The sequence below is a fragment of the Lathyrus oleraceus genome, chromosome 1, assembly GCF_024323335.1.
Source record: "Lathyrus oleraceus cultivar Zhongwan6 chromosome 1, CAAS_Psat_ZW6_1.0, whole genome shotgun sequence".
NCBI lineage: Eukaryota > Viridiplantae > Streptophyta > Magnoliopsida > Fabales > Fabaceae > Lathyrus > Lathyrus oleraceus.
In genome coordinates, this window is record NC_066579.1 from 429,182,079 (window position 1) to 429,198,476 (window position 16,398).

A 16,398-nucleotide genomic window follows, 5' to 3' on the forward strand; every position below is an offset into this window, starting at 1 on the left:
TTTATCGCTTTCAAATCATATGAAGCCTTTTTGGTTTTAACATCATCCCAATCTTTTAGATGTTTAGCAACATTGTCATTGCCCTTGAGAATAAATAGTCTCTTAGTAACGACACACCACATATTTTTGTCAATCAATAACAAGTGTACATACATGTTCGCTTTCCAATAAGTATAATTTATGCCTTTGAAAACATGTGCTTTATTATACGCTCTCTTATGATCGCCATCTTCCTCCATATTCACAACTTTGGATGTCGATTAGACACAATCAAAGACTAACTCTTGATGCCAATTGTTGGGTATTAATGTGGGAGTTGAAAAATGGTCTAGATGGGGTGAATAGACCCAAATAAAAATCAACCGCCTTTAAAAAAAGTTATCAAAGTATTTTCAAAAATTGAGATATGAAAGTTTGATGCGAAAATATGAAAAATATATTGTTCAAAATTTTGATCATGTTAACACTAAATCGTTTCACAAACACCAAAGATCAATATGATGAAACACTAGATATTCAATTGTATATACAAGAGGTGTGTTTATACAATGATTCAATATAGATAATTCTAACCTCAATTGTTTCTCATAATTTCAATCATCAATTCAGCTCAATAAGGTATCTAATTCTAACAAAACATAATGCTTACATAATAAATAGCTACCAATTGAATTAACGATAAACTAAACTAGAATTGAAATTCCTAAGCATGCAAATACTATATATATATATATATATATATATATATATATATATATATATATATATATATAGAGAGAGAGAGAGAGAGAGAGAGAGAGAGAGAGAGAGAGAGAGAGAGAGAGAGAGAGATATTTATAGTGTTTCGGCGTTCGCCATCGCTTTGCCTACATGCACTCTTTCATGGTTTCCCATTGGAACCTGCAATGTTCCTTTTATTTGACAAATATTTCCAAGAGTTCATACAATCACCAATCCACAATAAGGCTAAAAAACTAAAATCTCCTATCGGGATCTTGACTTGTATATAGAATAATGTCAAACTCTTCTCCGTAATCTCTACTTAATTAACACTTATTAAATCTTCCAACATCACCAATCTGCTCCAAGCTTTCATGTGTAGCAATCAACCACTTGGTCCTATCGATTTCTTGAGCGATGAATTGTTTGAAGATTTGAGAAGAACTTCATCTTATCTCTAGTCTTCCACACAGTCACTACTAAGGTAATTATAGAGAGAATAACCTATTTCTTTTCAATGGAATTTGTCATCACCATTGACAATCACCTCAATCTTGCAAACAACCTAAAAATATCAACCAAATCTTCAAGAACGGTTAGTTTCAAGAACCCGATGCCTTCAATCAATTACAAATCTCTCGTTATTAAGATCTGAATCAAATTGAAGTTGAAGATGTAAGAATTTTATTGCAAGAACTTTGAACTTTCATAACAGAGGAAATTATTTTCCACGTAATCACAACGTTGATTATAATACTCACTATGATCCGTTGTATGAGAAATGATGAGAAAAATATTTGAGATTAAGCATTGAAAATGTTTGAAAAAAGTCAGTTAGATTCGAATTAATAGCATTTCATGATTTGAATCAAATGAACAAGTGAAGTAGAATAAAAGAAAAATAGAGTTTTGACCCATTTTTCAATTGATTTGAATCAATAGAAATGTGTGATTCAAATCAAACACACTGTGATTCGAATCATGTGTTAAATTTGATTTGAATTAAAAAGGCTGAGCTAACTGAGAAAATGTGAAAAAATTGCATGATTCGAATCATGTGTAAAGTGTATTTTGAATCAATTGAGGTAGAGGTGACCTAGAGTTTGATGATTTGAATCTTTTGTAAAATGTGATTCGAATCAAAATGTTTTGAAAATTTATGGTTTTCAACTGTCCAAAATGATTGGAATAAGGATTTGTGCTTGATTCAAATCAAACACCCAAAATCCCAAATTTTCAAAATTTTAATGAAACTTTGATATTTTGATTTCCACCTAACTTGAATAAATGTCATATATGGATCTTATTCCATTGAGTCATGCACTTGATTAAAAGCATCATGATCAAATTCAAACTTAGCCAATGATTTATGCATGCTAAAAATAAATCTTTTCTAAACTTGACTTAGAGACGTGCAATCATAGAGGAGACTCAATAATCGAAAGTAAATAAAAGATGAAAGCGATAAGACAAGCAACAAAATAATTATATTCGGGTGCTCCCCATGAATGTATTAGGGACATGTAACTAAATGTGCATATATCTACTGAAAATCGATCTAAACTTGATCTGAACTCGAAGAAATGAGTCATCTTCAACTACACAAAAGGTGTAAAGGGGTTCAAGTTGTGGGATCCCATTTCAAAGAAGATGTTTATCAATAGAGATGTAGTTTTTCGAGTCGTTCATGTTGAAGCAACCTAGTGCAGTAGATGCGTTAACATCTAAAACATAAATTTCTAGCAATTAGGTGATTTAGGTAGATATTGATACACTACCATTGAGAAATGTGCCGAGAGTAGTTTACCCATAAATTATATCAAACTCTGATACTAAAATGTATCATAGGCCTGAAGATTAAGGTGGAGCACAATATTATTCTCTTGTGCATGACATGGAGCAACATCAAATCAAGTAACAAAAAAGACATTAATATGAAGACATGGCATATTATGTACTTATTACTAGTTTTGAAGATTTGTCTACCTTTAATAGGCTATATCTAATCAGGAGAAAGATAAGTGGATGTGTGATATGGTGGATGAGGTGGAGTCTTTGAAGAAAAAAAAACTAGAATGATGTTTATCATTCTTAGAGGAAGTGGATTATCAGTTGCAAATGTGTGTACAAGGGAAAAACAACAGTAACAAAAAAAAGGTGAAAATTTAAAGGTTGGTCTTGTCGAAAAGGGGTACTCACAACATAAGAGGATTAACTATGACAAGATTTCCTCTCTAGTCTCCAGATATAATTCTATAAGGGCAATATAGATAAGCATTTAGAGCAAATGAATGTGAAGAGAATGTTTAGTCGCAATAATCTATATGATAATATTTGCATAGAGGGATCAGAGGGTTTCAATGATACTGTGAAAAACAAGCAACTTTTTAAGTTGAAATGTATTTGTAGAATTTAAAGGAGTCCCTAACTATAATAGATGTGAGTATGAGTGTTATGTTTATGTTAAGAGTCTTGAAGTTGGTTCTTTTATTTTCATGTTATTGTATGGATGATATGTTGATTGTCGCTAATCATTTATATGATGTAAATGAACTAAAAATCATGTTGGAAAAAAAGTTTGATATGAAAGACTTAGATGTTCCAAAGAAGATTCTTGTGATGCAAATTCACATGGATACGAGTGCTAGAAAGTTATGGATCTCTAAGGAAATATATGTTAAAAATGTGTTAGGCAAATTTGACATGAACAAATTGAAGGTTTTGAGTACTCCATTTGTGAATCATGTTAAGCTTACATTCGATCAGTATCCAAAGATAGATGCAAAAGTTTAGTATATGTCAACTAGTGTTGTTAGTTGTTTAATGTATGTTATCGTTTACACTAGAATACATTTGTCAGAAGTTGTAAGTCAAATTTGTAAGTTTATGTCAAAATAAGGTAAACGCTATTGGGAAACAGTCAAATGGATTTTCAGGTACATGAAAAATACAACATATCATATTATCATGTTTAACAGTTGACAAGGTGTTCCTTCATATGTAGGATATGTTAATTCAGACTATGTAGGTGATAAGGATTATATGAGGTCTACACAACCATATGTCTTTACTCTTGTTGGTGGAACTATTTTGTGGAGATCATTAATTCAATCCGTAGTGGTCATGTCTATAACTGAATTACATGAGGTCTTATGGGTCATATGATTGGTTAGATAATTGGGTGTTATATTTAAAAAATAAAGATATATTAGGAACGACGTCAAACATATTAATGTGAGGTTTCACAAGATCATTTAGTTACTTATATTTGGACAAATATTACTTGAAAATATTTATATTTAAGAGAATGTAAATAATATGTTGAGAAAACCAGTCACCAGTGACAATTCAAATACTATTTGGACTTCTTCTATGTTTTTTAGTGTTAAACCGATGTTGTGTCTCTCAACTTCAAAATGTGGATGTCATGCGTGCAACCTTCACATGTGTTTGATATTTGACAATATGAAAACTGTTAAGGATGGTTCATAACAAAAGAAGAGGTAGCTAGATATGATACTATTCATGAGTATTCTTATAATATAAATTATAATTGTTCAGAAGTCGCAAACGTAACACACTTGACCGAACTGGATTAATAAATATTGTGTTTATTGCTTGTGATTGATTCCTTATAACAATACTTATAACTTAAATGTATGTAGCTTAATATGTCTGACTACTATTAGAACAATAACTAGTAATATAATATAATATATATAACTTAATACTTATAACTTACTACTGTTTAGACTTTTTTCTAAATCTCATACATTATAACTTAAAAACTTAAAAACTTAAAACTACCGTTGATTCATTCTCATATACTTCAATTTCAATCAACAGAAATATTCAGAGAAATGGTAAAAACAAAAGTTAAAGTATATACGAGATGCTGAAAACATGTTTGCACATTTTCGATAAGGAAGAGAATGTGAAAAGGTTTCCATTTCACATCACCATTATCTTTGAATCAAAGTTTGAAAGCTACTAAACAATTCAAATATCCAAATGATTGTGACAAAATTCATTACCATTGCTCCCTAAACTTTAAGCAAGGTCATGTTATGAATTTCTACCGTGTCATAGATTAATCTAGTGCCATGTATATTCAACATCCCAACTCTGACAAATAATAGAGAACATATCATGAACATACAAAATAGCCAAAATAATTCATCACATTGTTCATTATAATTGAACTATGATTGGATGACTTAGCAAAATTAAAAGCCAATGGAAAATGAGATGGAAAATTTGTATAGTCTCAATCTCGTGATCGCACACACACTCATAACCATCACAATAAGGTGACAATACAAGTCCGACACGTCAAGTATGTCCGTTTTATTCACATTTTTTACAAGACATGTCAATATTTTAGACTCGCATCTCAAGTGTCCGTCCCATCACAATTTTTTGCAGATGTACCTATTAATATAAATTTTTGTATTTTTAAACATTTCTGCTTGTTCTTTTTTTTCGAGATAGATTAAAGTTTTAGGTCTGTATCTTCAAATATGTCTGTCCCGCCTCACTATATTTTTTTCCGGGTTTTTACATAACAGATCTAAACATGACGAACATGCCTGTTTGCTAGACTCAAAGATGCGATCTGAAGAGATAAGCACTTGACCTAAATTAAGGCTGGTCCTCAAATAAGCATGCACACACCTTGTATATATTTTAGGGTTTATGAGAGATAAGCAACATCACATGGTGAGATTATATGATATGGGACCCATATTTGAGATACGTCCTATTATACTTTAATCAAATAACGAAAAAGACAAAATAGTGCCAAATCACTTGTCTGCAGAAACACTTTTCAAATCAAAAAGGTTTTAACACAAATATTCTAGATATGATTTGTTTAAAAATTCTAAGAATTTTAATTTTATGAGTCTAAAGAAAATAAAGGAGTTATATATAATTTGAAAGTCGGCTTTAGAATTTGAGGGGTTCATGTGCCCACGTTAGGTGATGTCCAAGAAACAGACCAATCAACATCACTTTTTGATGTTGCTGAGGTTTGCTTGTCCCCTCTTTAGTATAGAAGGGAAATAGAAGATTAACAAAAGATAAGAGAAAAATTTAATAATTAAACCATTGATGATAAAGGAAACTTTGAAAAAGGGATTGAAATGAACCCTATTCTAATGGTTATTTAGCAAAAGGAATATAAAGCAAGACCACACCCATTGTCCTATCAGATAATTGAAGTATCAACCAAACAAGTCCTCTCAATGATTTTATTTTCATTAATTAAGTTATTAAATTTAGAGATGATAAATTAACGGAGAAAAATCCGCAGTTAAATATAGTCGGAGGGAGGAAGCGTAATTGAGAGAGGATCTAAAATATTAGTCTGTCTTATAAAAATAGGGTGTGGAAACAGATATATTCGACGGATCAGATCTGTTTTTGCCAAGTCCTAATTAAACTCAACTAGTTACTGTATTTTACTCGAACAAATCTTTATTAGTATTGTTTGCTTAAACATCTTATTGAAATGTACTTTATAAATTGTTTAACTTAAAGATTAATCTTGGATACATTATAATAGTGATAGTCGTGGATTCCACCTTCAAAAAATGGAGAGCATTTCTTGAAAACCAATAAGGTGGGTGATGTATATTGTGTAAGGCAAATGCACAGAGATGACTACTCTTAATACTTTATGATGCACATGGCAGATAAGGCTGGTCCTTAAATAGTATCACCTTTTCTTCTTTTCATCAATGAGATTAAAAATTAGGAATTTTTTTTAACTTTCCTTATGTCAAACTTTATGTCTAAACTTATCAAAAGTAAAAATTGCAAAAACATGTATACGTAGCATTCAATTCTCAATTTTAATATTATGATCTTTTCATTAGTTATTTTAAAAGTTATCTTACTTCATTCTGAAAATCAAACTGAACTGAATAAAATTAAAATAATTATTATTTAAATTAAATCAAATATCTTCAATTTATTTTGAGTCAAACATAATTATAATCAAAATTATTAGTTTATTATCCCGATTCAAAATTCTGACGTAAAATAGAAACAAAAGTGAGATTAAATTCACATGATCAATAATATATAACTATTATATACTTGGTAATTGATAATTAAGAGAATTAAAATAAAACTAAAGTTTAAGCTTTGCAACATCTTGCATTGAAAGAATAGAATGAGGTGGCTTGTGTCCCCTATCTACCTAAATAAGTTAAGTTTTGTGTCACTTCCACATGCTAATAGTTAGAATGTGACATAATGGTAGGGTAAGTGCCTATAGCCACTTGATAAAGACATTCAATAATCTTCCATTCTTCAAATTGAATTCCTTTCTTTGTATGCCCAATTGTTTGGAAAGTGTGTTGCTCCTATTTTTGTGCAAAATAGGGTAACTTTAAATAATCTTCATACTTGAGATTCTCAAAGTGCCTTTGCTTCAATTAGGTCTTTCTTTTTTGGCCACTTTGAAACTTGAAAGAAGTAAAATCCCAATTTGTAGTACTTAGTGTATAGACATGAATCCCACAATGAAGGAGAAGGGTCTTCACACATAAAGAATAGAAATCAAGACATATACAAACATCCAATTCACCAAGTTTTTATGTCCCTTTGGTGCTACCTGTTTCACATAAAATTTAAATTAATTAATTAATTAATCAATATTTACTAAAACTTTCCTATATATTAAAAAATTATAATATTTACATCACAATATTTCAATAATGGATTGGGCCCATTATGATTTATGGATCTTATACTTTAAACAGTTTTACATAAAGTTATGAAAACTATGTGTACATGCATGCATGTTCCCTTGCATAATAAACATATAATAAGTTATTAACTAAAAAATTGTTATATTTTATGATTCATATTTATAATAAATAAATAAATAAATTCATAATTTATTAGTTCATAATTCTTCATATAAAATGTTCAAAAATTCTTTATATATATATATATATATATATATATATATATATATATATATATATATATATATATTCGAAATTCATCGGGGAGTCTGAGAATGTTGGACTCCCCGACAACACTAGCATGCAGACATGTTTGTTTATAGATTATGATTTTACCTTAATTTTGGTGGCAGAGGAAGCAAGAGAAAAGGAAGTGGAAGCTGAAGTTTTTGGTGTTGCAAGAGTTGAAAACCCAACATTATAAGTAACAGATTCATCAGGTCTAAAAAGACCATAATTTCTTTCTGAAGTTGGACCAGGTTTCAAATCTTCATTAAACAATGCAAACAAATAAACCTCCAACCTCATCCTAGGATTCAAAGGTGTCCCTTGATTCGCCATTTGTCTCTTCAACAAATTCCTATTATAAGTCGCCGCATTCACCGGAGAAGCACCGACCTCATTCGCGTCGCCTCTCGAAGGCCAACCCGTCTCAGAAACCCTAACTTCAATCCCTTTAAATCCCATTCTAGCAATGGAGAATGAAACAGCATCAGCCATGGCATAAAGCATGTTATCATAATGTAGATTTGTGTTAGGATCAACCATTCCTGCATTAGGGTTAAACAAAACATAATCCAAAGGTATCGAATTTGGATCATCTTTGTAGGCAAAGTAAGGGTAAGCATTGATCCAAAAAGGCGCTTTCGTCGTCGATAAAAAATTCAAAAATTGATACATCATACTCGAAATTTCGCCTTTAAAACTCCCGGCCGAAGGCGGGTAAGAATTTTCCAACACGGCCAACGAACTAGGCGTCGAAACCCAAATGTTCGAGTAGCCTAATTGAGCTAATGCGTTGTAGATATTAATCACGGCCGGAACAAGATGTTGAAGAAGAGTTGTATCATCGTCGGTGAAAACCTCGTTACCTACTTGAATTCCGGTGATTTTCGTGTTTGGTAAGAACGGTATCACACGACTATTAACCCATTGAAGTGCTTGTTGTGGATCATCTAATTGGTTAAGTATTTCATTTTCAACCGTCACAATTATCTCAATATTTGATTTTGAAAATGTAGTAAGAATTTGAGGATTTGTGTCGTAGATTCTTGTTTTCGTGAGGTTTAAGGTACTCAATAGTACAAGAACTTTTTCAGGTTGTGGCAAATTGTTAGCAACTTGACCATAGTTGATTCCAAAACAATATCCAACATCTACAATTTCAATTTCACATGAATCAATGAAACAGTTAGTACTAAACATTGAGAAAATTTTAGAAGGAAAAAAAACAAGAACATAGTAATACCTGGTGAGAGAGAACATGCTAGAAAAACAAACAACGTTGTTAAGATGAATGGTGTTTTCATGTTGAGGAAGGAAAAGAAAAGATTCTAGGATTCTTAATGGTAGGGGAATATATAGATATAGATGTGTATTATAATTCCTTTCTTTTCTTGTTTGAATTAATATTTTTGGAGGCAGAGATAAATGAAATAAGAGGATTTGTGTTTGGTTCCTTTAAGGTTATATTTATATATAAAACATAATTGGATTCTTTTGAACTAGGTTGTCTCTTTCCAACCCACGTCAACTTCCAATTATATTTTTTACCTTAATACCCTTTAATTAGTTAGCAACTTTCTTTCAAGAAAAGCAATGAGAAATCATGTGTTTTTTTGTGTTAAATATTACAACCTTTGAGGCAAGTTATTGATGGTAGGATACCATAATTTGAGGTAAGATTAATTTTTAGCCCACCTTAATCATTGGAGATTCTTTAGTACATTCTCTTTTTCTTAATCATATTATATGTGAGAATCATGTCTTAGTTTATAATAATTTATCTTCATTGAAAATTTGATTAGCTGACGATTATAGATTGTAGTTCAAATTCAGTTCCGAACACATAACAAAAGTAAAAAAAAAAATTTAAGAGTTTTACTATCAATTGTGATTTTTTCTGATTCAAAAGGTTATTTTAGATAGGACATCCGATTCTATTAAAAAAAATTATAAACTTTTTTTTATATAGTTAAAAGTCAAATTTAAAAAAATTTAGTCGTTAAGCAAATTATTAGATATAAGATATTTGATTTTTTTCTTCTAAAATTTGTTCATAAAAACAAATAAATAAAATATCGTAAGTTTGAATTCACGTCCATATGCCTATGATTAACTGACGGTGTAAAATCTTTTTACACTGTCAGTGTATTTCAATTAAACTCATAAAATATCGTAAGTTTGAATTCACGTCTATATGCCTATATATATATATATATATATATATATATATATATATATATATATATATATATATATATATATATATATATATATATATATATATATATATATATATAAAATTTCTGTGCGTATCTATTAACCGAACTATCTTAATGATATTTCTACTTAAAAAGAAAATATAAACTTTTTTTTATTGTTAGAAAACTAAATGATTTAAAGTTTTCAATTTATTTAAAATTATTAGTGGTGTATATTATTTATTAAGCTAAGTTAATCTTAGGATGGCACTATCCATACGGCGCCGTTTGGATATGGTGCTATTGTTTATGTTATCGAAAGGCAATGTGTAGCTCTGCTGGAATAGAAACTTTTTGACTTGGAGATGCTTTCAATATAATAAACAAAAAAACTGATAATCAATTTTATTAATTTTATGCTTCATGGGTGCTTTTTTTTTTATCAAGGCATGTGTGCTTTTTTGTTCGTGGTGATGGTAAACAATCACTTTTCCACGTAAAATGTATCTTTTCAACAAAAGCACCATCTCTGACTTATACATGTTTTTAAGTGAATTTTTCTCTAAAAATTCTTTCCTAATTTTAGCAAAATCTGATATTATTAATAGATAAAAATGTGTCTTTAATTAGATTTTTTTTTCCGTTTACACTATTTAGTGTACATATTAATTAAACTACAAAAGAAAGGATTTTTTTATCAAAGAAGAAAAAGAAGGAAAAATATGACATACTAAATTTTTTAGTTTAAAACTTTTTTTTATCATGAAAAATATATCATTGTTTAATTTTATAAAATATAACACTTTTAGTCCTTGTAAAAAAATATTTTTGATTATTTTAGTTCAATTATAAAAAGTGTAAAAAAATTTACAACATCGATGTATCACAATTTTTATAGGTGATATTTTATATGTGGTTAAAGAAAAAATCAAACACATAAAACTTGAACAACTATGATTTATTGATAGTATAAATTTTTTCACATAATCGATGCATATTAATTAAATTTTAAAAATTATATTAAAATTAATTAATATAATATATAAAATATCTAATTTCGTCTCTCCTACATGACTACATATGAACTCAAATAAATATTAGACATTTTATCCAACTAATTTTAACATTAAGATAATTTATAGATATAAAAAAACTGCAAGGATTAAAAGTAATTTTGTTTGAGTATTTATAAGGATTAAAAATAAAAAATAAAAATTTAGATAGTTAAAAAAAAGTTATATATTTAAGGATAAAATATTGAATTGTAATTCCTTGTGTCGAAGCAAGTTGCTCGACGGAATAAGGAAGTCTCGAATCACTTAGTGTGTTGAGTTGTATTAATGTGTTGAAGTGTCAAAGCATGTTGCTTCACACATGATTTCGATTTAAGCCTATTTTTAATAGTGTTATCTATTTTGGACTTTGGTTTAGGGAGTAAGCTAACTTAAATCTATAAATAGGGTGAGTAACCATTATTCTTGTATGAAGAGAAGAGAGAGCTCATTACATTGTATTCACCGAATTTTGATGTTGCGAAGTGAATAAAGAAGTTTTCCAGAGGTTGTGGACAGAGAGAAAACTCTGCAGAAAATATTATTCTTCTTCTCCAACGTTATTTTCTTTCTCAATTGTTCTTCTCTTTTCATTCTCATTGCGTGATTGATAACAATCTTATTCATCAAGAGTGATTGAAATTCTCCATAGGTTGTGGTGGATTTCCAACATAAATCTTGTATTCTATCATTTGTAACCGATATAATGGTACGTGTTAATCGGTCGACCATTTAATATTAATAGAAACTTATACCGACATAGAAGACAAACAAGTTGTTTCGTTATCTCTTTTTAGATGACAAATTCAATCGTTTAAAAAAATTATATTCATAATTCTAGGAGACACGATTACTATACAAGAGTCTTTGGACTCTTTATAAATGATTCGTTGTTTGTAGTGCTAAGAAGCCAAAAGTGTCAAATGCAAATTGTATGAAAGTAAGTTGATTGTTAAAACACAATTTCTCATATTTGACCACTTTATTTGAAGTGACTTTGAGAGTTGCTTGTCCTACGGTAAAATCATTAATCCTTATTCCCACAAAATTCCAGTCAATTCACACATGCATGTTTCCCTCACGCCCTACTATATACCCAAACATATATTGGCATAAGTGTCAATCATGCGCCTGTTTATTGATAGATACTCGAGCTCGTTGAAATTTATAAAAAAAAGCATATCTAAAACGGTCATGCCGATATTTGAATTCATTAGCTCCCTACAATGCACTGCATGTTCCCTAAATGTATCCAAGTATGTCTTACGACAAACAAGACAAACCTCATCAACAGGAAATAAGAGAATCAAGAGATGATATCTAAAGATAGTACGATACTCTACTAGTAATATACGTTGGCCTAACTAATATGAATAGTTAGAATGAAATCTTAAGCATGTGTTGCTTGCAAACAATCAAAAATTATTTTTTTATCATGTAGTCATGTCAAACTTTACTTCTAAGTCCTGAACATTTACTGAAAATGACACTCACCAAAATATGTTGGGCTTTAGGGAAAAATGTATTTGCTAGTAAAACTTCCAAGAGCAAAATTTGAGATCATATCACTAAGACCATTCAAAGCTTTGTCAGAATGAGACTTCATACTATTTATTCTATTGTCTCTTAGTATTTGATCTTGTATCACCTAAAACAGGACTCTGAAATACACAAAAGCGTACAAGGTAACCTCTACTGTCAAGTACAAACCTAGTCCTCTAACTATAATAGATAAAAACCATCTTCCAATGATGGTCACCAAAGAAAGGACATTTATCAACCACAATATCTTCAACCGCCTTTCACAACTCTTTATCAAACAAAATAGTTGCTTATTCCACGTAAATCGGCTGACATGTTCTTAGGCCAAAGAAAATTTAGCGATACTCATGCATGATAGGAGTAGAAGAAGCTTGTGGATCCTTAAATATATTATTTAATAAATGTGTTTAGTTGAATATTTCCAAATTCAATCAAATAAGATGATAATATGTTATTATAATATGAGTAAACAACTTTAGTCACAATTCATCTAATTATAATTTTGATCCTTTATTTTACCCCATTTATGAAACTACTCTCTCAATTTCAAATTTAAACAATTTTAGTTATCTCTCACTTTTTTTTAATGAAAAGTTAATGATGTATCCATTTTTTAATGAAGTGTAACTTGTATTTTTGTTGAAGAAAAAATAATTCAAGTAGGGTGTAATCGGTTACTTCAGGAATGCAACCAGTTACCACCTTGTTCAGTGGCAAAAGAACCAAGAAGAAGTGACATGAAACGGGTTACATGTTTGGTTTAATCGGTTACCACCTTTGCAAGAATCAAACAATAGCTTCATGTATCCGATTACATCTTTTTTGTAACCGATTACATACTCAAAAAATTTGTTTTTCTATTAGTTGGTTAGTTGTACAGCTCACCCTATTCTCTCTAATTTTATCACTCTCTCTACATTTTCTAAACATGTTCATCATTGTTATCTTGTGATTGAGTTTTACCCAAACATTTGACATTAAGAGTCTGGTCCTTTAATCAAACATTTCTTGTGCGAAAATGCTTTTCATCTCCAATGAATGTATCCCTACATATCTCTCAATTCTCGATTCGAAGAATTATGGTAAGTGGTACAAATAGATAAAGGTGTTGTTTGGTTATAAATATGTTATTGAATTGAACAAAAATGATGTTAATCCACTTGTAGAAGTTGCAAAGGACTGCACATAAGAAAGAGAATATGAAAGATTTCAAAGCTTTGTATCTCATTCATCAATCTATTGATGCTGATAACTTTTAGAAGTTTGGTGACTGCACATCCTCAAAAGAAGCTTGGGAAATTCTAGAGAAAGGTTATGCAGGAGATGATAAAGCAAAGATGGTGAGGTTACAAACTCATAAGATAAAGTAGAAATTAATTCAGATTGAAGATACGGAAATCATTAGTTAATTTATTACAAGAATCACAAGATTGGTGAATCAAGTGAAAGTATGGGGAGAGATAATCATTGAGTAGTATGTGGTTGGTAAAATATTGAGATCTTTAACATCGAGATTTGATAATCTAGTGGTTATAATTGAAGAGTCCAAGGATCTTTAAGCCATGATTAAAGAATAGTTGGAAAGTTCTCTCAAGACTCATGAGCAGAGAATGGAGGAGGGGAATGTTGACAAAGCAAATGCTGAAATTTCTTTGTATACTCGTTTTATTGGAAAAGATGAGAAGGTGAAAGGAAAGTGGTCCATGAATAAAGGTAGAGGAAACTATCAAAATAATGGTGGAAGAGAGTCCCAAAATTCTAACAATCTAACATTCCAAAAGGGTGAAAACAACTTCAATAGAGGCGGAGGATCAAACAATTATGAAAATGAAAACAATAGAGGAAGAGAAGGAATAAGGAAAGATGATAAAAGTAATGCCCAATGATATAATTGGAAAAAGTTTGGACATTTTCTCATGAATGTAATGCCAACAAGAATGACTCACAAGAAGTTGAAGCAAAGTTTACAAGACAGTAGGATGATGAGAGAACATTGTTGATGATGATCACTAAAGCAAAAAATAACACATAAAAAGATAGTTGTAATAGGTTACAATCAGAGCATAACCGATTATCGTTAGGTGAAAATGTGATGGTGACTACGCGATAAGATGAAAAATGCACCGATCAATGATACCTTGACTCCGGGTATTCAACTCACATGATAGGAAGGAATGATTTGTTTATAAAAATCAACCAAGTGATGAAAAACAAGGTGAAATTCAGGGATGACAACACACTAGCAACAAAGGGAGTTGTTGGCATATCAATCAAGAGGAAGAATGGTGAGCATTATTTGATTAAAGATGTGTTGTATATTCCTAGAATCAAGTGTAATCTTTTAAGTATTGATCAATTTCTTAAAAGGAATTACAAGATTCACATGGAAAACAGAGTGCTAGAAATTATGGATGCAAATGGTAGTTTGATCCTAAAGGCCCCAATGGCTCAAAACATAATTTTCAAGGTTTAATTGAAAGTAATTGAGCATAGGTATCTTGCAACTGTAACTAGTAGGGAAGAATGGATATGACATTATAGGCTTGGACATTTGAATTTCAGAGATCTCAATGCTATCTAGAAAAATAACATGGTTACGGTACTGCCATTGATTAATATGCCAACTGAAGTTTATGAAGAGTGTGTGTAGGCCAAGCAACACATAGGAAGCTTTACCAAAAATGCATGATGCAGAACCAAGTGTCATCTTGAGGTGGTGTATTGGGATGTTTGTGGATCGATGCAAGTGGATTCAATCAGACAATAGGTACTTTTTCACTTTCATTGATGATTATAGTAGAAAGTTGTGGACTTGATCAAAAGAAAATATGAGGTGTTGGAAGTGTTCAAGAAGTTCAAATCCAGGATACAAAGACGAAGTGATCAAAAAATTAAAACTCTAAAAACAAATGGTATATGTGAATATGTCTCAAATGATTTTGGTAAATTTTGTGATCTATAGTACATTGTACATGGGGTAGTTTCACCCTATACGTCTCAATAAAATGGAGTCGTCGAGATGAAAAATCAATTAATTATGAACATGGTGAGAAACATGTTGAAAGAGAAGCACTTTCCAAAATAATCATGGGGAGAAGCAGTGTCCGCAACTGTATATTTTTTGAATAGGTGTCCAATAATGAAGTAAATGATAATGGTGATATTGTCCATTTTGCTTTCATGTCCGAATCCAAACCGGTGAAAAAGAAGGAGGTCTTGATTGATCCAAAATGTATATGTGCAATGAAGGAGGAGGTAAAGACAATTGAGAAAAATAAGACATGGGAACTAGTTGATCTACCTCAAGAGAAGAAACTAATTGGTGTAAGATGGATGTACAAAGTGAAGGCAAATCTCAAAGGTGAAGTAATCAAGCACAAGGCTATATTACTGGCAAAGGGATTTTTGCAAATAGAAGACATAAATTTGGAGTAAGTATTTGCACCTGTGGATAGAATTGAAACCATAGGGCAAGTTATTGGTATTGCAATATGAGGTTTTTGACTAACTAGTCTTGATTCTGCGCAATATTCTTGACGGTTTGTAGGACAGCCATTTTGTTTAGCAACTCTCAAATGATTGAGAATCACGATGTTGCTTGTTTTTTTTAATTAAATCATATCAATATCAAATATAGTGTTTGATTATCAAAATAGTGTTGTATTATATATCAATATCAAAATGCATAGAATGAAGAAAGAAAAAGAATGAATATATAATTATCACCGACATTAGCAATGGAATGATGGACATTAATAAAGTATTGGAGATGAGAATATTCATGCATCATTTACTCTAGTTTGGATCTAGCTAATTATTCATCAATCAACAATATGCTCAAAGATTACAAATCTAGGGATACATCCAGTTTGGAAAGTTCAATTACTAGCAAAATATTTCATA

At 30.4% G+C, this 16,398-nt stretch overlaps 1 protein-coding gene across 1 annotated transcript; it reads right to left on the reverse strand.

Moving 5' to 3' along the window:
• Positions 1 to 6,778: 6,778 nt before the first annotated feature.
• LOC127079589 (glucan endo-1,3-beta-glucosidase 14) lies at positions 6,779 to 9,145 on the reverse strand. The gene is made up of 3 exons (XM_051019975.1): positions 8,947 to 9,145; positions 7,815 to 8,854; positions 6,779 to 7,342 (listed from the first exon to the last, which is right to left on the reverse strand). Exons 1-3 carry the CDS (start codon positions 9,005 to 9,007, stop codon positions 7,268 to 7,270), a joined length of 1,176 nt encoding a protein of 391 aa, XP_050875932.1. The 5' UTR covers positions 9,008 to 9,145; the 3' UTR covers positions 6,779 to 7,267.
• Between the last annotated feature and the right edge of the window lie 7,253 nt (positions 9,146 to 16,398).